General features: G+C 40.8%; 1 protein-coding gene across 1 annotated transcript in view; it reads left to right on the top strand.

Moving 5' to 3' along the window:
- The window catches only part of GLI3 (GLI family zinc finger 3), a 233,771-nt gene that overhangs the window by 198,715 nt on the left and 15,235 nt on the right, over nt 1–19,821 (top strand). Inside the window, exons 12-13 of the mRNA XM_038760678.1 lie at nt 16,168–16,317; nt 17,374–17,538. Coding sequence (XP_038616606.1) covers nt 16,168–16,317; nt 17,374–17,538 — 315 coding nt within the window. The remainder of the gene's footprint in view (nt 1–16,167; nt 16,318–17,373; nt 17,539–19,821) is intronic.

Below are 19,821 nucleotides of genomic sequence, written 5' to 3'. Positions count from 1 at the left end.
ACCAAAACAAAACAAATGAAAAACAAACCCCAATCACCCTCCTTTTTGTGCCACAGTCCAGTGTCCAGCTCTCTGAGAGGGAAAATCCTCTCTGACTTGTGTATATCCTAAGAATGACCTACCAGAGGGTTGAATAATTACTGCTGGCTCTGCCTATGGGTGTGGTTGGCTTATTTCCCATTATATTGGCAATACTGTTTGGGGGAAGTAAAGAAAAAATTCATGCCAAATAATTTCTTAATTTCAAGGTGGCACTGGATTGTTCATTTTCAAATTTGAGAGATTTTTAATGTGGTAAAAAGGGCAGACATCCAGAGGACTTGAGTGTGCCGCCGTCTGAGACGGACATGTATACCAAGCTAATATTATGTTAACCCCAGTTCCTAGGAGCTGCCAATAAAATTTAGTGCTTTATTGAAATCCTGTATGCTATTATTTTTCCCTCTGGCCCAGAAGTGTACATTACAAAGTTTATAGGCTGATGAAAGTCTTAAAAGTTTGAAATGTAATGAATTTTCTAAGATATTAAAGGAAAAATAATGAAGCTGTTAGAGATATGGAATGATGCTGATTTTTCATTTATGGGTTTATCAAAATTTCAATACCAGTTTCTTGTAAATGTATGAAAGTGAGGCAGCATAGCCTAATGGCAAGGGCACGGGACTGGAAGCCAGAGACTTGGGTCTAGTCTCGGCTCCACCACTTCTCTGCTGTGTGACCTTGGCCAAGTCACAGTTTCTCTGCCCCTCAGTTTCCTCATCTGTAAAATGGGGATAAAATCCCCATTCTCCTACTCTCTTAGACTGTGAGCCTTACATGGAGCAGGGACTATTATACCATTATTATTATTATTATTATTATTATACCATCATTAATAATAATAATAATTAATTATTAATAATAATAAATACTATCATTATTATAATTATAAAGAACGGTTCTGCTGGGTACTGTACATTAGGAACTTGGAGAAGTTATAAAGAGACTTCTTCACACCTCAAGTGAGTTTCATAATAATAATAATAATATTGATGGCATTTATTAAGCGCTTACTATGTACAAAGCACTGTTCTAAGCACTTGGGAGGTTACAAGATGATCAGGTTGTCCCACAGGGGGCTCACAGTCTTAATCCCCATTTTACAGATGACTGTAACTGAGGCACGGAGAAGTTAAGTGACTTGCCCAAAATCACACAGCTGAACAATTGGCAGAGCCGGAATAAAAATCTCCTCACTTCCAAAGACCATTAATAATATGTTTTGAAAGTTAGCCAGTTATTTTAAAACTAAAACTCCAATACTAAAACTTTTGTTGTAAACCGAACAATCCTGCCCCTCCCCCAGTGCACACAGTTCCTGGTGAGCATTCCCAGTATAGATCCTCCTTTTCCGAGCGTTACAGGAAGCAGCATGGCCTAGTGGACAGAACTAGAGCCTTGGAGTCAGAGGACCTAGGTTCTAATCCCAATTCTTCCACTGTTTTGCTGTGTGACCTTGAGCAAGTCTCTTAACTTCTGTGTGCCTCAGTTTCCTCATCAGTATAATGGAGGTTCAACACCCACCCTCCCTCTTCTTTGTGAGTTCCCATATGGGAAAGGGACTGTACCAGCTGATTAACTTGTATCTATGCTAGTGCTTCACACATACTTAGCACTTAACAAATGCCATAATTATTATTAATTAATACTATCCTTCGGTGACCTCCTGGTAGTCAGATAAAGCCATCTGGCCAATGGGACAAAGAATCCTCACAGAGCCTGAGGGGAGGCTGGAGGGAAGCCACCACCGCTCCCTGAGGGAAAATCCAGATTTCAGGCAAAGAGCATCTGATCGAGATTCAACTTGGAAGCAAAGAAACCTTACAGTAAAGCAGGATAAAGACACTGGACTATGAGGACACCGTAATTATGGTTACAGTGATTCTCTACATAGAGGTGAGTTTTGCCTGCAGAGGGTGGTGGCAAAACTCCCTTCCCTGCTGTGTGACCCTGGGCAAGTCATTTAACTTCTCTGTGCCTCAGTTTCCTCATCTGTAAAATGAGGGTAAAGACTGTGAGCCTCATGTGGGACATAGGTGGATTGTGTCCAACGTGGTAAGCCTAAACCTAATACAGCTTAATACAGTGCCTGGCACAGAGTAAGCACGTTAACATACGCCGTTAAAAAAAGAAAGCAGGAGGAAACTTCTTGAAAACTGATATTTCTAGGTTCCTCCATTCAAAAGTCTCCCATCCTTTCTCTATCATTTATTTAATCATACAGATCTGCAGAAAAATGGAGGTTCTAGTGCTCTTTGCCACCTGTAGTGATTATTGGTTTCCATCACAGAATCTGCCGAATGATAAATGACCCATTAGATTTTACAGAATATGGAGACTGACAAGTATCTTGGACCCAAGAAAATGCAGTATAAAGCTGAAGCATAAAAAGATTGGCAAAGTTCAGCTGTTCCGTGACTCTTAAGTGTATTGTAAGATTCTGTCAATAAATAAGAGGTTGAACTCCTCAAAATACCAGTTTCTCCTACTAACCTTTCAGCTAATAGGGTAGGAATCCCTCAGCCTTTTCCTGAGGGATGGGACTTTGAGCTTGGACTATGTTCTGTGTAGGACCATCAGAAGAGAAATAAAACCAGCCCATGGTTAAAAGTCTTTTATATGCCCACACCAATCGCTGCTGAGATTACAGAAGATTCATTTCCAGCACTCTTCCAATATAAAGAAATGAAACCTGACGACTGGTTTGCCCATTGTTCCATAGCCACATAGACTCACACAGGAAATCAAGGGAAAACTGTAAAATATTGCCATGACTGAGCTCTACTTTAATTGCCTTGCCACACTCAAACATAGAAAATCCAAAAAGAACAGTGATTTTACAGAGAAAGAACCTTAGTAATATTGGGTTACCTCCCTCACCCCTCTCCAACTCCATTCCCAAAGCTTATATAAAACTCTAAAAGCTCCTGAAGAATATTAAAGAATCCCCCCTCAGCCGGAAAAGCAAACTACATTTGCTCTCCTATTGTATTATGTACATAGTACAACTATGTCAGAGATTAAAAGCAGTGCCATGCTGTATTATGAACTGCTGTCTTTATGTTTAGGATTAGAAAACTTTTTTCCCCCCACTGATTCCCTTTATGTCCTGAGGGCAAATCCTTTTTCTTGGGTCAGGAATGTAATAAGTCAGGTTTCCTCTCTCCAGGATATTGTGTCTCTCTCACTGTGTTTTGAATTGCCAGAGAAAGCTTATCAGAACAAAATACAGTATTTTCTTTGTACAAGGGCCAGCAATTGACTTGTCTTTGGGGAATTCATTGTATTTAGCATTTTAAACATATAAGTTGGGCATGTTGGACTTACTGATGCTCGAAGTAGATTATTACAGAAATGGGTGGGTGAGGGCCAAAGGCAGGAATTTTAATTCAAAGAAAATCTCTCACATTGTTAATGCTTCCAGTTGAAATCACACATCATCATCTTCAAGGGTGACTTTTAAAATGACAGTTTGATACCGGAGATTAATAAAGATCTGTATTAACAGAAATTTCCATTCAAGATAGGGAGAAAGATGCCTGAGTACTCATATACTTAAAATGTTTTAACAACAAAAGAGATGTTCCTCACACTTAACCGTATCTCCAACTTGCCAGATAAATTAAAGGCTGAACTAGTGCAACTTATGAGTAATTTATCCTCACCGCAAGTTGAATCAGGCAGTCTTGAATCTAAAATCAGAAATTTGGGTTCTTGGATGTATCCTGTATATCACAAGGAGGAGAACCAAAGTTTTCTGTAGTATCAGTACCAGAAGCCAAGGCTAATGTAGAAATGGGACCACAACCAAAAGAGTACGTGTGGGTGTGTGAGTGATTCTTACCCTGAATTACTCATTGGGAAATTTCCCAAAGTGCAATCAATAGATCAATGAGTCAGTGTTTGTTAACTGTTTACTGTGGACAAAGCACCATACTAAGTACTTGGGAGAGTACAAAACAAGAGTTGGTAGACACTTTCCCTGCCCATCAGAAGCATGCAGTCTACAGGAGAACTGAATCTGGAATCTTTGCTTCTCTTCATTTAGAAGGCAAATTACGTCCCACGTGGAGCTTCTCGCGGATACACTGCTCTGGTTTCACTTCCACTGTCTGCATTGGCCTTGCATTTGGATTTGTGCCATTTATTCATCCCACCCTCAGCCCCACAGCACTTAGGTCCATATCCATAATTTAATATCTGTTACCTCTCTAGATTGTAAGCTCCTTCTGGACAGGGAATGTGCTTGCCAATTCTGTTATATTGTACTCTCTAGGGCTCTTCGCACAGTGCTCTGCCCAGAGGAAGCATTCAATAAATACCACTGATTGACTTTTTAGGTAGCATGGTCTAGTGGAAAGAAAACACAACTGGGAGTTCAGATCCCGATTCTAGTCCTACACCACCATTTTTCTGCTTCATTTCCTTTGGCAAATCATGTAACATTTGTGCCTCAGTTGGCTCCTCTGAAAAGTGGATCGAAAAACTATGTTCTCCCTCCCTTTTAGATTGTGAGCCCCATTTGGACAGGACTTGTGTCTAATATGCTTATTTCTTCTGCCCCAACACTTAATGTAGCACCTGACATACAGTAAGTGCTAAATAAATACTGTTATTATAATGTTATTATCACTATTAATGGAATAGATTGACTCCAAACCCAAATTAGGAACATATAAAGATAAAATTATATTTCTTGAAAAACTAAATTCTAGGAAATAGTGACACAACAAGGGAGTTGGAAGTTGGTTCAAATTCAGGAAACCATCTCACCCTCACAGGCAACTATTTAACAATATAAGGAACAAATTTTCTGGTCACGGTATGGGCAAGATTTCCATTCCATTAATGAGAATTCCATAAGCAGATTAAAAAGGAAGCACATTCTTCAGCCTACTGTGAATTAACTACATTGGGGAAGAAAAAATACTGTGTATCCACCACTGACAACAAAATTAGCCAGAGGGCAAAATTCCATGGAGATTGGCTATTTTAATCATAGGAGAAAGTTATCTTTTTCTTTAATTCCAACTGATTAAATTGTTTTAGAAGGAAGAAAATGTGCCATATCATAGCCTTTTTGCTCTCGGCCCAAGTCAAGGAAAGCTAGAAAAAGAAAACCAAAGAGGACATTTCCATGATAAGTCAGGGAGACATCATGCAGCAACCTCTTCAAATATATACAGCAGAAGTGCCAGGAGGAGTGAAAGAAAATTAAAATAAAATCCATGTAATTATTAACTAAACCATGGGAAGTAACGAAGATAATCCTAATTATGTCATTACTGAAACTGAAATAGAAATTCATACTCTGAAATAGTACCCATTGTCCTCTCTGCAGTTGGTGAAACCTAAAGCCACAATAGGCATTGAGATTTCTGACTTTTCCGGCGTGAAAGATGGAGTGGTGGTGAACACCCTTTCCTGCTGACATTTCCTGCTTATGGAGCTGTTTCTCTAAAACACCAATCAGACAAGTACTTTAAATCATACACTTGAGGGGCTAGGCTTAGGACAGCCACCTAGTAAACTGATTTGAACACAGAAGGCATTCAAGAAATACTAATGAACAATCTGCACTCTGTATTTCGAAAACACGTAGCTCATTTTTAATGGTATTTGTTAAGTGCTTACTATGTGTCAGGTGCTGTACTAAGTTCCAGGGAAGATACAAAACAATCAGGTTGGACACAGTTCCCGACCTGCATGAGGCTCACGATCTTAATCCCCATTTTACAGATGAGGACACAGAGGAGTTAAGTGAATTGCCCAATATCACAAAGAAGAAATGTGTCACAGTTGGGGTCAGAACCCATGTCCTTATGACTCCCAAGTCCCAAGCCCATGGTCTTTCCACTAGGCCATGGTGCTTCTCTAAATATTCTGTGAGAATTTAAAAAAGTTTTCTGAATATTTTCTTGCAGGGCAGGTAAGAGGCTTTCTTGAAATGGGAAGGTGTAGGTAAAGCTAATGTTTTCCCCACAGAGTATTTAAGTCACGAGTTCTTGTGATTATATTGTAAATCTCCTTCAAAAGGCTCTTTTTCCTCCAAAGGTTAACTAACAAACAGCCTGCACTGAGAAATATCAAGATAAAATTTTTAAAAGATATGACTTTATTGAAAAATAATCCCAGCTCCCCAGGATTTAAGGGGTAAAATGGTTTTATGTCCATTCATTGAAATGGGATTGCTTCACTTTGATAATGAGTACCTAAATACATGTTAACTCCTTAGAACATTGTTTCTTTGGGTATTTAGCAACTTCAAAACACGTTCTTGCTTTTTCAATTGTTCTCCAAACCAGAAGATAGCAAGGGAAGGAGTGAGACCACTTAATGATTTTGGAGTTGAAAAGGAACTAGCCAAAAGGTCTGTGAATTCTTTAGTACAGTCTTTACTGAAGGAAATGTTAGAGACATTTCCATATTGAAACTGTTTAATAAAGCAGAAAGAGCAGAAGAAATGGATCAAGTTGTGAAGAGGCCACTGGATATTAGATCAGATTGACAAATCAGGTGTAAACTGGTGGATCCAGCTCAGGGCTCTGAAGGAAATGAGAAGGGAAAGTGTGGAATTCCTTTTGTTATAAGTTCCTGGAGAACTGCTGGATTGCTGAAATGCCAATTTAACTCAGATGTAATCCTGGGGATTATGGACTGGTGATTCTGGTAAATTGGTGGAGCCTGGCAATAATACTTCTCTGTCCTTATTGACTCCCACGCTCATTGCCTGAGACAACTATTTCTGAATTTTAACTCCCTCCTCAAACCCCCTGTCTCCCTCCACACCCCCAACCTCCCCATCTGTTGCACATAATGACCTCACCATGTACTTTGTTGATAAAACTGAAACTACCTGCCCCCCTTCACTCCAGTCCCATTCCCCTCCAGACCCCTCTTAGACTCCCCAATTTTTCCCAGCAGTATTCAAAGAGATCTCTCACCTCCTTTCAAATCCTACCCCCTCCACTCATGCTTTTGACTCCATCCCTTTTCATTTTGTTAAAGCAGTTGCCTCATCCTTTCTTCCCTCCCTGATCGTTATTGTCAACTGCTCACTTTCCAGTGGCTCCTTCCTTAATGGTTTCAAGCATGCCCATGTATCCCTTATCCTAAAAAAAACTCTCCCTTGACCCATGGTGCCCTCCAGTGATCATCCCATTTCCCACCTACCATTCCTCTTCAAACTCCTTGAGTGAATCATCTACATTCTCGACCTCCACTTTGTCTCCTCCAACTCTCTCTTCAACTCCCTATAATCCGGCTTCTGTCCCCTTCATCCCACAGAAATGGCCCTCTCTAAGGTCACCAGTGACCTTCTTCTTGTCAAATCCAATGGCCTCTACTCCATCCTAATCTCCCTCCACTTTTCTGCTGTCTTCAGTGATGGTAAGAGGTTTCTTTTTGATGTGGAGATGGGAGGACAACCATTGGAGATTTTTGAGGAATAAGGAGACGTGGACTAATTTTTTTTTTTTTTAGAATAGAATGATCATGGTTTGTGAGGTAATCTTTATTCAAAGAAAGGAATCTAGCTACAAGATAGGAAACAAATAATAGGGTTACATGATCATTGTTGGGAATGGAAAAGAGTAAATGGTGCTATCATGCGGTGATCAGTAACAGGTTTTGTTTTGCTTAATGTGGTGTGCATAAGGATCCTGGAAGATTAAATAAATACTGAAATCTCTGGGTTTTCAGGTAAAACTGAGTACTTCCCCTTGGTGAAATGGCTTGTAGATGGGATAAACTGCAGGTCGGTCTTATAATATTGAGTGAGTGAGTGAGCTCATGGCAAATGAGTTCCAAGGTAAGCAAAGGCAAAGTAATGCACCTAAGGAAGAGATCTTGAAATCATCATTGCCTGTTCCCAAAAAGGCTGGCCAATGCGAGACTCGATAGGAAGGAAATAGAAAGTAAAAAAAAAAAATGCAGAGTTTTGCCCACATGGTATTCCTGCAACTGCAATATAACATTCTGGTCACCACACTTAGGAAAGGGTACACTAGCTCTGGTGTAGGTACAAAGAAGGGCAACCAGATAATCCTGGATGGGCAAACTTCCATTAGAGGAGGGATTGAAAGCGTTAGGTGTCTTCCATCTGGAAAGACGGAGATTGAAAAGGGATGTGGTTCAAGTTTATAAAATCAAAAAAGGTGTGGACAGGGATAACACTGAAGTACTTCACCCCAAATCCCTACAACAACAGGGGCACTTACTGGAGCCGTAGATAACACAACCCACAACACTTAGGTATATAACTGTAATTTTATTTATCTATAGTGATGTCTATTTGCTTTGATATATGTCTTCTCCCCACCACCCCCCTGCCAGACTGTGAGCTCATTGCGGACAGGGATTGTCACTCTGTTGCTGTATTGTACTTTCCCAAGTGCTGAGTGCAGTGTTCTGTACACAGTAAGCACTTAATAAATACAACTGAATTAATTAATTAAGTTAAATATCTCATAGATTTGCCCTTGAGTTAGTCAATGTAAATGTGTTTGGCAGGTTGTCCAAATGAAGCATGTCATTCTGACATTTCCTAAATCTTTTGGTATTTAAGAAACTCTTACTGTATAATAATTACTTCTCAGCTGTCCTGAATGTAATCCGATAATTCTTCTTGTGAAAAGCACTGATTAAGTAACTCCTTAAGAGGAATTTAAGGCTATAGGTGTCAGACCTGTCCACACTAATAGGCCACCCAGTACTTTGTCTCCTAAGCAATTTTATTGCCACCTCAGAAGTTGCACTTTTTCCCTTCTAGCCACACGAAGACTAATTGTAGACTGTAAACTTCTTGTGAGCAGAGATAGTGTCTACCAACTCTGTTGAATTGCACTTTTCCAAATGCTTAGGAAAGTGCTCTGCACAAAGTAAGCACTCAATAATTCCGATTGATTGATCACTTTTTTTGATATGTCCCAAACTGAAATTAGGTTCTTCTCATGGCTTTTGGAGAAATTCTGACAAATGTCCAAGGCTAAAGTGCCAAATTGTTTTAATTATTAACTCTTGGTGGAAAACCTGATAATAGCATGGAGATGACTTTGAGATTATGAATCATTTTTTCAGGCAAGAAACCTAAAATTCTTTCCAACTTTTATCTCAGCTATCCAGATGACATCCTAGGTAGCATGACTTTGAATAGAATCCCGATTTGCCTTTGGGGCCACTAGAACCTCGTGAGACAATTATGAATTGTAATTGTGGTATTTGCTAAGCACTTACTGTATGGCAGGCACTGTATTAAGCAGTCAGGAAAACTGCCGGTCTCACCTCCACAACATCGCCAAGATCTGCCCTTTCCTCTCCATCCAAACTGCTACCCTGCTGGTTCAATCTCTCATCCTATCCTGACTGGATTACTGCATCAGCCTCCTCTCTGATCTCCCATCCTCCTATCTCTCCCCACTTCAATATATACTTCATGCTGCTGCCCGGATCATCTTCATGCAGAAGCGCTCTGGGCATGTTACTCTCCTTTCCTCAAAAATCTCCAGTGGCTACCAATCAACCTACACATCAGGCAAAAACTCCTCTGTCTCGGCTTGAAGGCTGTCCATCACCTCGCCCCCTCCTACCTCACCTCCCTTCTTTCCTTCTAGAGCCCAGCTTGCACCCTCTGCTCCTCTGCCGCTAACCTCCTCACTGTGCCTCATTCTCGCCTGTCCCACCGTCGACCCCCGGCCCACGTCATCCCCCTGGCCTGGAATGCCCTCCCTCCACACATCCGCCAAACTAGCTCTCTTCCTGTCTTCAAAGCCCTACTGAGGGCTCACCTCCTCCAGAAGGCCTTCCCAGACTGAGCCCCCTCCTTCCTCTCCCCCTCCTCCCCCTCCCATTCCTCCCCGTCCTACCTCCTTCCCCTCCCCACAGCACCTGTATATATGTTTGTACATATTTATTACTCTATTTATTTTACTTGTAAATATTTACTATTCCATTTATTTTATTTTGTTAATATGTTTTGTTTCGTTGTCTGTCTCCCCCTTCTAGACTGTGAGCCCGCTGTTGGGTAGGGACCGTCTCAATATGTTGCCAACTTGTACTTCCCAAGCACTTAGTACAATGCTCTGCACACAGTAAGCGCTCAATAAATATGATTGAATGAATGAATGAAAGTGGCAGAGCCAGGATTAGAATGCATGACCTTCTGAACTCTGATGATGGGATAGCTCTGACACTGATGAAGGTGGTGGGGCTGGGTTCAGATGGTGTCTCCGAGTGGATAGGCACAGGGGTACCAGAAAAGAATGCATGGATGGTTCAGCAGAAATCATCACCATCAATGCTAAAGCAACTCAAGTGCACATCCCGTTGGCGATGGGGCATAGCACTGGTGAGTGAACTGTGTTCGCTCAAAAGGCAGGGGGCCAGAAAAGGTGCACTGCTATGTTTTTGTGGACCAAATGTTCAAGAGCTTTATTCTCAGGAAGACTCACGCTCATGCTTGCAATCTTGCTGTTGGCTATGCCAAAAGCAAGGGGCGACTTGGCCCATAACAGGCAAAATATGCTATTTTATGAGCTCTTTTCTTCTTTCGAGCAACCCTCTTATTTTTCTGCCTTTCAGGGATATTGTGCAGGATGGTATTCTCCAACAAGCACCATAGGTGTCTTTTAAACCAGGAAACAGTCCCCACCATATACATTACGTTATTTGAGAAAGAGTTGATAATGGGAGAAAGGCCAATTTGTAATGCATATGCACTCAGGAATAGTCTTGGAACTGAGGCTGAGGGCTCAGTCTCAAGTTTTACATTTCCTGCCTGTGGAGTTTTAAGGTGTGCCTAACTAAAGAATTTATGTTCAATTCAGTGGGCTATGGAGGGGGTAGGAAATTCATTTTATAATTTTGAGGAACTGAATATTTGAAAGAAGAAAATGTATTTAAACCATTAGGCGGTCAATTGTTTGTATACAAATGGACCGAAGATCATTTCTGATGGTGCATTTCAGGATTTTCAGTTTTGGAGGTGATGCTTTAACAAGCCTTATGACCGAAGGAGAGCATGGAGGCAGATGGAGGAGTCACCAGGGAAGGGAACGGGTGTTAGGTATCTAGAGGTGTGAAAAACTTGTCATGTCCAAAAATGAAGTGGTAGAAGGTATGCGAAGTTAGTTTGTGTGGGGGTGGGGGAGAGAGAGAAAGGGAGGGTGTGTTGAGAGAGAGCAGCCTCTATATATTTCCATCTCAATGCAGGCTTTATTTAGTTGTGAAGGCATATTGGGATTGGCAGCACGCATGTGTTTCATTCAGGAGTAGGAAGAACACCCCTTACTCAGAAGGCAATTTCATCAAGGAACCACAGTGAGGCAAGAATAAAAGTCCTAATTACCTCAGTGAGGTCCATGGGGGATTTATAGTTAGCTGCTGGTGAACAGAAATGTTTACTTACCTGTCTCTGCGTGATGCAATGTTCTCAGCCTTATCAGCAGTATGGTTGTGACCTGGTTCTAGAAACTTAAGAAGAGTGACCTTTTCCTTTCCCTCATTTCCCAAGCCATGGTAGTGCTTCCTCCTGCTTTGCTTCTCCAAACCTTCTTGGAAAGGCTGAGGCAAGCAGGCCCTTCGATTCTCCTAACAGCTGTTGAGTGGGAAGAGAAATTCCCCCTCCCATGAGGATTACTGACTATAGAGAACTAAACGCTTGCATGTTCAAAGTGCTTTTAACAAATGTTTATTAGTGACAGTTGCCCTGTGGCCATGTCCCCTTATTCCCTTTGCAGCGCTAAAGAAGCTACATTGCAGAGAATTGAACTGACCTACCAAATATCTTCAGATTGCTGGTGGCAGGAGTGGAGTGTTTGTATCTGTGTGCACCTGCTACATAAACTGAGCTGCTTTATGTATCCAGATCACAATGCAGTAAAAGGGAGAGGGGTGAACATAAGTAGCTGCCTTTGGCCCATTGAAAATTACTTCGGCTTTTCTATAATTTCCCCCCTAATGAAAGTCCCCAATGCAAAACAGTTATATATTTTAAAATTTAGGGTGCCAGATTTGTTAAGAAACAATGCCTAACTAAACTTGATTGCTCTGTTCAAAAAAATCCAGGTACCAGCGTGTACTATGAATCACGGTCATACTCCTAGATCCTGACGAGGGAATCCAACTGTTTTTCTTGTAACTTTACAGGGGCATAGGTACAAACCAATGTTATTCCTAAGTAAGCATGCACTAGATGGCTGCAGAGGTATTGTAAAGTCATGTTTGATTGTGCTAAAGTAAGTTGTTCCAATAAAATGACCAACTTGAGATGTGGCCCACCAATTATTTTTTGTGAAACCTACGGATATGTTCTCTGAATACCTCTGGACAAAAGAAGAATTGTATTTTTTTCTAAGTGGGGAAATTTGAATACTCATCTCACCCAAAATAGTTTAAAATGAATTTCTCTACATATTCAGTTAAATGAAAAGTGCCGGGTCATTTTCGCTCCAAGAAGTAGGAATCCCAGAACCTCCCAGTTGAGCGTTAAGACTTCTGGAGCTAGGTAGAAGCAGGTATTGATCAGGGGTCTAGAAATCTCCCATTGGCTGACCTTCAGGCCCAGTCCAATTTCCTATCTGGAGAACAGGGGAACTATTGGTTGCCAGAACAGAGGTGAATACCCTCAGAAATCTCTTAACTATAAGGACTTCCGAGAATGTGAATCAAACATAAGAAGCTTTGCATTCTAATTTGGATTTTGTTAGCATGCCCCAAGGAAATTAATTTTAATTTATTTGGGTCTTAGTTACTACATCTGTAAAATGGGGAAGACATTTTGACTTCTAAGTCACAATAAAGAGAGTACTGTCTCGAATTCTTGGTGATGTATTACTCTGATGTGATAAAATGCTAAATGAGATTCTTAGCAATGAATGATTGCAAATGAATGTAGGTTGGGGTAAAAGAACACAAATGAGCCATAGATCATTTTCTTTGGTTTAGTTTTTAGTTCATATCATATCCTGAACACTTGCAGCGTTTTTTTAAAGTTCTTCATGTACTTTCCTCTGCATCTTTGTCCAATTAGATCAAAATTAAATTTATTTGAGATCTCAGAATATTAGACCAATAGTTCTTAGACCCAATAGATTGGGAGAAGTTCCTTCTTTTTTCCTTTCCAGAATAAAGATGCATTTAAACTCCTCATTAGTGTTCTGCTGTGCTTTCAAAGCAATGGCCATCGGTAAATTTTGGTTCCGTCTCAAATGATATGAATAGACTTCAGAGATATCCACTCGAAACATAAACTCTTCAAGACCACATGTTGTACATCGCACAGCACATCTGTTCTGGTCATAGACTTATGCGCCCCATCATAACTTTTAAGAAATGCTAATAAAGTTTAGAAAACAGAAAAAGAACAGTTGTCTTTTTATAGGAAACCCACATCTGTTTGCCATGGGGATGCTATATAATTGTGAACATGTGATTTTATTTGGTTTCCTTATTGTTTTCAGAACTTTGAAAAGATCAAGATTATCTTCTTGTGTTCCAGTATGAACTACTGACTTTCTGTGCATCTGATTTTTCTGTGAGCTACTTATGGAACAGATAATGGTTTCGTCTCTATAACATGATCAAATTTAAATGCGAGAAACAGATGTTACTAATATCTTAATCTAAATAACTGCTTTTTCTTAAGTAGCAGGACATCTAGTGGCTCTGGTGGGGAAAAACTGTTTCGTGCTTTTCTGTATTGAGGAAACATTGCAGCAGCAAAGTAAGAAGAAGTTATTTCTAAGTTATTTCAGAGCCTTTCCAGGGCAGGAAAAAACATATAAGGACAGAGCTTGGCCAGGGAACAAGTAAAGTATTTCTTACTTTCGTTCATCTCCCTTGGACAAAGGAATATTTTTTTTTACTTTATTGTATTTTGGGTTCAGACATTTCCAACCAGGAAAGTTCCTTGTGGGCAAATGTGTCTTTCTCAATAATTTTTAATGAGCGGGAGAGAAGTGAACCATTGGGAGCACTATTCTGCCTAAGAGGTTCCTGGATATCATTCCATTAAAGCAATAATTGTTTATTAAGTATGTTTATTTATTAAGCACATACTATGTTCCAAGCACTCTACTAAGCGCTGGGATAGATTACAGATAATCAGGTCCCACATGGGGCTCACAGCCTAGTAGGAGGGACAATACCTGTTCAATACCTGTTGAATCTCCATTTTGCAGGTGAGGGAATTGAGGCACAGAGAAATTAAATGACTTGCCCAAGGTCACACAGCAAGTAAGTGTCAGAGCCCACAATATAACCCAGGTCCTCTGATTCCTAAACTCCTGCTCTTTTCACTAGGCCAGACTGTTTCTCACATGGTCTTTCATTTCCAGCTAGACCCAGACTTTTACCTCCACGTTTAGAGTGTGGCCCAGGGAAATTTGCTTGCCCCCCAAATCTATCACCAATTTAAGATTACAAGCGATTACAGTTTCCAAACAGCAAGGATTCCTGAAAGAAATAGGGATTGAGGGAAAGTGGTTAGTCACTAATGTGAGAAGCAGCATGGCTTAGTGGAAAGAGTACAAGCTTGGCAGTCAGAGGACATGGGTTCTAATCCTGGCTCTGCCACTTTTCTGCTGTGTGACCTTGGGCAAGCCACTTAACTGCTCTATGCCTCAGTTACCTCATCTGTAAAATGGGGATGAAGACTGTGAGCCCCATATGGGACAACCTGATTACCTTGTATCTACCCCACCGCTTAGAATAGTGCTTGGCACATAGTAAGTGCTCAGCAAATACTATAATTATTGTTATTATCATTATTGTTAATGCAACACACAAATTTCAGTTTGAATAAGCCTATACTTTTCCACCCAAAGTGCCCATTACATGCCACTGCACACAGTATGTTCTTAATAAACATTATAATAATGATTGAGCCATGTCGCAGTAGAGTTGTGTTGCAGTGAGAACTGCATCATTGCTTGTGAACCGACAGTAACAGTATCATCATCATCATCAGTGGTATTTATTGAGCACATACTGTGTGTGGAACACTGGACAAAGTGCTTGGCAGAATATAATGCAACAGAGTTGGTAGACAGTCCCTGCTCACAATGAGCTCACAGTTCAGAGTGGGAGATAGACTTTAATAGAAATAAATTAATATAAATAAACTATGTATAAGGAGTCGTGAGAGTAGTAATAATAGCAATAGCATTCATTGAGCAACCACTTAGTATGGTGGCCTATACTAAGCACATGGGAAGTACAGCATAATGATTCATTAATTCAACCATATTTACTGAGCACTTACTGTGTGCAGAGCACTGTACTAAGCACTTGGAAAGTACAATTCGGCAACAGAGACAATTCCTGCCCAAAAACAGGCTCACAGTCTAGAAGTGTAGTCTGTTCCTTGTCTATAAGTTGCTCACACTCCAATGGGGGAGACAAATAGAAATATTTACAATCTAAGTGGTCAAAATAAACAAATTAGGCATAGCTCTATAGCTGCTCACTCGGGGGTGTAAAGAAGTTCATCAATGCTAGAGTTGATTGAAGGGATGATATGGCTCAGGGAGCTCAGAAATAAATCAGTGGAAAGTTTGTTGGAGGAGGTGGGTTTTAGGAGGGTTTGGAATGTGGGGAGAACTGTGGACTGTTTGGGCCAGTGATGGTATTCTTTCTAGCCACTGGATGTCGAGGGTGGTTTGTAAATGACATGAAGGAAATGCCTCCAAAATTTGTCTGAAGCAGTAGATCCAGAAAGTTGGAGTCAATGAAAAATTTGCTTAAGGAAGAATTTCTGAATGTCTTGATTTTCACCATGAATTTTGATAATAATTCTTGAAGAGGTCTTTTCTCTTAACCTTTAATGAGATCCATCTGTTGAACCTGTTCCCGCTCGGAACAGAGATGTAGCCATCAACCTCTGGTTGCTGGAAAGTTCAAATGCTAATAAAAACTATTTCTTCTCTCAATGAAGAGATTAAATGTGGAAATATGTTCCCTGATTTTTGTTTTAATGGATGAATTTACATGTGATTCGAAGGCATTATTCCCAAACAGGGTATACCCATCTCAATATTGGCTAGCCCTGCTGTCATACGCAGAAGTGAGCAATACATTTTATTGATTTACCTCTTCTTTCTTCCCCTTTCCTCCTCCCTTCCCCTTCTGCAGCACATAAACAACGATCACATTCATGGAGAAAAGAAAGAGTTTGTATGTCGGTGGCTGGATTGCTCAAGAGAGCAGAAACCATTCAAAGCTCAGTATATGTTGGTGGTGCATATGAGGAGACACACAGGCGAGAAACCACACAAATGCACTGTGAGTAAAAGAGGCTAGAGAGTTACCGCTCCTTTCCAGGCGGGCTGAAGGACTTTGTACTGATCATTATAATGTGGACTTTTCACCCAAAAACTCTTTGAGGTGAACCCACTTTGTAGTCTAGCTTCTCTATTCAAGGTTAGTAAAATTTTTAAAAAAAGGAAAAACTGGCTCAATTATCTGGAATCTGTTATTCATTCATTGAGTCTCCTAGGAATCACGGCAGAGTCGGCTAGTTGTTAAATACATCATTTGAGTCTTGCACTTTCTCCTCTCTGAAAAGTATCTACAGACAAGTGGGGACGATATTGCTAAGAGATGGGCATTTTGTAGATTTTAACAGATGGTTCTTCATATTTGGGAGTTGATTTACAAACAGGAACTAATTCACTATTGTTTTATAGACATTAATTATATTTATGAGCTCTGCTGAATCTAAATTCAGTGGGACCTTGACCAGAGAATGGGAACCATTGTTCACAACTAGCCATTAAAAAAAAAAAATCCCCCTCCCCACCCCAGTTTTAGTGCTTTTACATAGAGCTGGCTATTCTTTACCTCAAACTGCACTGGCCCATGCCTGAAAAACAGAAAATAAAGTTATGTGATGTTGTATGAGTGTATATTTGTGTGTATATAGTCAATAAAGATGATTGTAGAGACGTGTCTATATTAGCAATAAACAAGAGTGTAGATTTGTGTATGCATAGTCAGAAAAAAATAAGCAAAGATGCATTGTGTATATAGTCTCTAAGATTGAATGTAGATATGTGAATATAGTCATTAAGCATGAGGGTAGATGTATCTGATGCACAGTCACTACACGAGTGTAGATGTGTATGTATATAGTCACTACGCTTGAGTGTCAATCTGTGTATATAGTCAATAAGATTGAGTGTAGATAAGTGTATTTACTCAGTATGCTTGAGTATAGATGTGTGCTTTAGGAAAGTTCCCAGTGTTTTAGATGTTACCGTGTTAGTAACCGGCTGTCTCTGTTCGCACTGGTTTGCTATTAAGTAGAATCATCCAAAGTGACCTGCTTTTTTTTTTCAGTTTGAAGGTTGTACAAAGGCCTACTCCAGGCTAGAAAACTTGAAAACCCACTTGCGATCTCACACTGGAGAGAAACCATACGTCTGTGAGCATGAAGGCTGCAACAAAGCATTCTCGAATGCATCGGATCGAGCTAAGCACCAGAACCGAACTCATTCCAATGAGGTAAGCGGACCGTCAGCCCGGCCCTTAGCCTCTGACTCAACAATCACGGCTCTTAGAAACAGAGGTTCGATCTTCAACTCAATAATACTTGTATTTGTTAAGTGCTTACTAGGTGCCAAACACTGTTCTAAACACTGGGGTAGATACAAGGTAATTAGGTTGGACACAGTCACTGTCCCACATGAGGCTCACAGTCTTGATCCCCATTTTACAGGTGAGGTAACTGAGGCACAGAAAAATTAAATGCCTCGCTCAAGGTCACACAGCAGAAAAGTGGCAGAGCCGGAATTAATAATAATAATTATAATAATAATGGTATTTGTTAAGTGCTTACTATGTGCCAAGCACTGTTCTAAACCCTGGGGTAGATACAAGGTAATCATGTTGTCCCACGTGGGGCTAAAAGTCTTAATCCCCATTTTGCAGATGAGGTAACTGAGGCACAGAGAAGTTAAGTGACTGGCCCAAGGTCCCACAGCTGACAAGTGGTGGAGCCGGGATTAGAACCCATGACCTCTGACTCCCAAGCCCAGGCTCTTTCCACTAAGCCATGCTGCTTCCCATGGCATGTTCTAGGCAACACTTCTTCCTGGCTGATAGTGCATTCATTCAGTCGTATTTATTGAGCGCCTACTGTGTGCTAAGCTCTTGGGAGAGTACAGAACAATAATAAACAGACACATTCCCTGCCCACAACAAATCTGAGGGCCAATCCCGACATTGTGTGACTGGATTGAGGTTTAAATGGCAGAACTGGGTGATTTTCTCATGAAAACAATGAAGTTTGGCTTTGACTTCACATCCCCCCTTGGGGACCCAGGACGTGGCTCAGTGGAAAGAGCCCGGGCTTGGGAGCCAGAGGTCATGGGTTCTAATCCTGGCTCTGCCAATTGTCTGCTGTGTGACTTTGGGCAAGTCACTTCACTTCTCTGGGCCTCAGTTGCCTCAGGGGATTAAGACTGTGAGCCCCACATGGGACAACCTGAACACCTTGTATCCCACCCAGAGCTTAGAACAGTGCTTCGCACATAGTAAGCGCTTAAAATATGCCATCATCATCAAGGGCCTGATGCTGTTCAGTTCTGACACCTGCTTGCCAGAGGGAAGCAGCGTTAGCTCTGAGTAGCACACACTCTGCTCCTCTATCAGTGGTATTTATTGAGCGCTTCCTGCGTGGAGAGCACTGTACTAAATGCTTGGAAGAGAATACAATAGAGTTGAAAGAAATGACCTATGGTCTCTTGGAGTTAAGCAGACACTGGTTAAAGAACCACTGAAAGGTTCACAATTTTTCAGCTTCAAGCAGGGATTATTTTCATCCTCCTTCTCTAAGTGATTCCCAGTGCTTAGAACAGTGTTTGGCACATAGTAAGCACTTAACAAATACCATAATTATTATTATTATTTAAAAGAGAAGCAGCGTGGCTCATTGGAAAGAGCCAGGGCTTGGGAGTCAGAGGTCATGGGTTCAAATCCCGGCTCAGCTGTGTGACTTTGGGCAAGTCACTTAACTTCTCTGTGCCTCAGTTACCTCATCTGTAAAATGGGTATTAAGACTGTGAGCCCCCATGGGACAACCTCATCACCTTGTATCCTCCCCAGCACTTAGAACAGTGATTTGCACATAGTAAGCGCTTAACAAATGCCATCATCATCAGCATCGAAAGCCTATGAAGAAAAGACCATATAAAATGCAGCTAGGGCAACTAGCTTTAAACAGGATTCTGCAGATCTTGTGAATCCACTAAAAGACTAGAATATTAGTTATGGGAAGGGAACATCTCTACCAACTTTGTTGCATTGTACTCTCTTCCAAGCGTTTAGTGCAGTGCTTTGAACACAGTAAGTGCTCAGTATGATTGATTATTAGTAGTGACTACCAAGGATACTGCACAAAAGCAAAACCGTTTTGTAAATGATAGCATGTCCAAAATCACACACATACCCTTAGAAAGTATAGAGGAAAGGTCTATACTTGCCCTGTTCCATGCACTCCAAGACTTCATCTTCTCATGGAAGAGATATATCAATGCCCACAGGCCTAAGGGATATAGCTCATGTAAGATAACTATAAGGTAACTGCCCTGAGCGTGTCTCCTGCACCTAATGCATGGAATATCATGCGCTCATTTCATTCTGTATGTCTGGAATTGATGGAACTCTTGAATAGAAGTCATTTTTGTTTATTGGGAATCAATTCTCGCTGAAGAAAACTGAAATTTGGGGGTGAAGACTTTCAGGATAATTTCAGGAATTTCAGCTTCTGCATTATAGCATTTCAGC

This window comes from Tachyglossus aculeatus, chromosome 18, assembly GCF_015852505.1.
Source record: "Tachyglossus aculeatus isolate mTacAcu1 chromosome 18, mTacAcu1.pri, whole genome shotgun sequence".
Lineage (NCBI taxonomy): Eukaryota > Metazoa > Chordata > Mammalia > Monotremata > Tachyglossidae > Tachyglossus > Tachyglossus aculeatus.
This window is presented reverse-complemented; position numbering and strand designations above follow the sequence as displayed.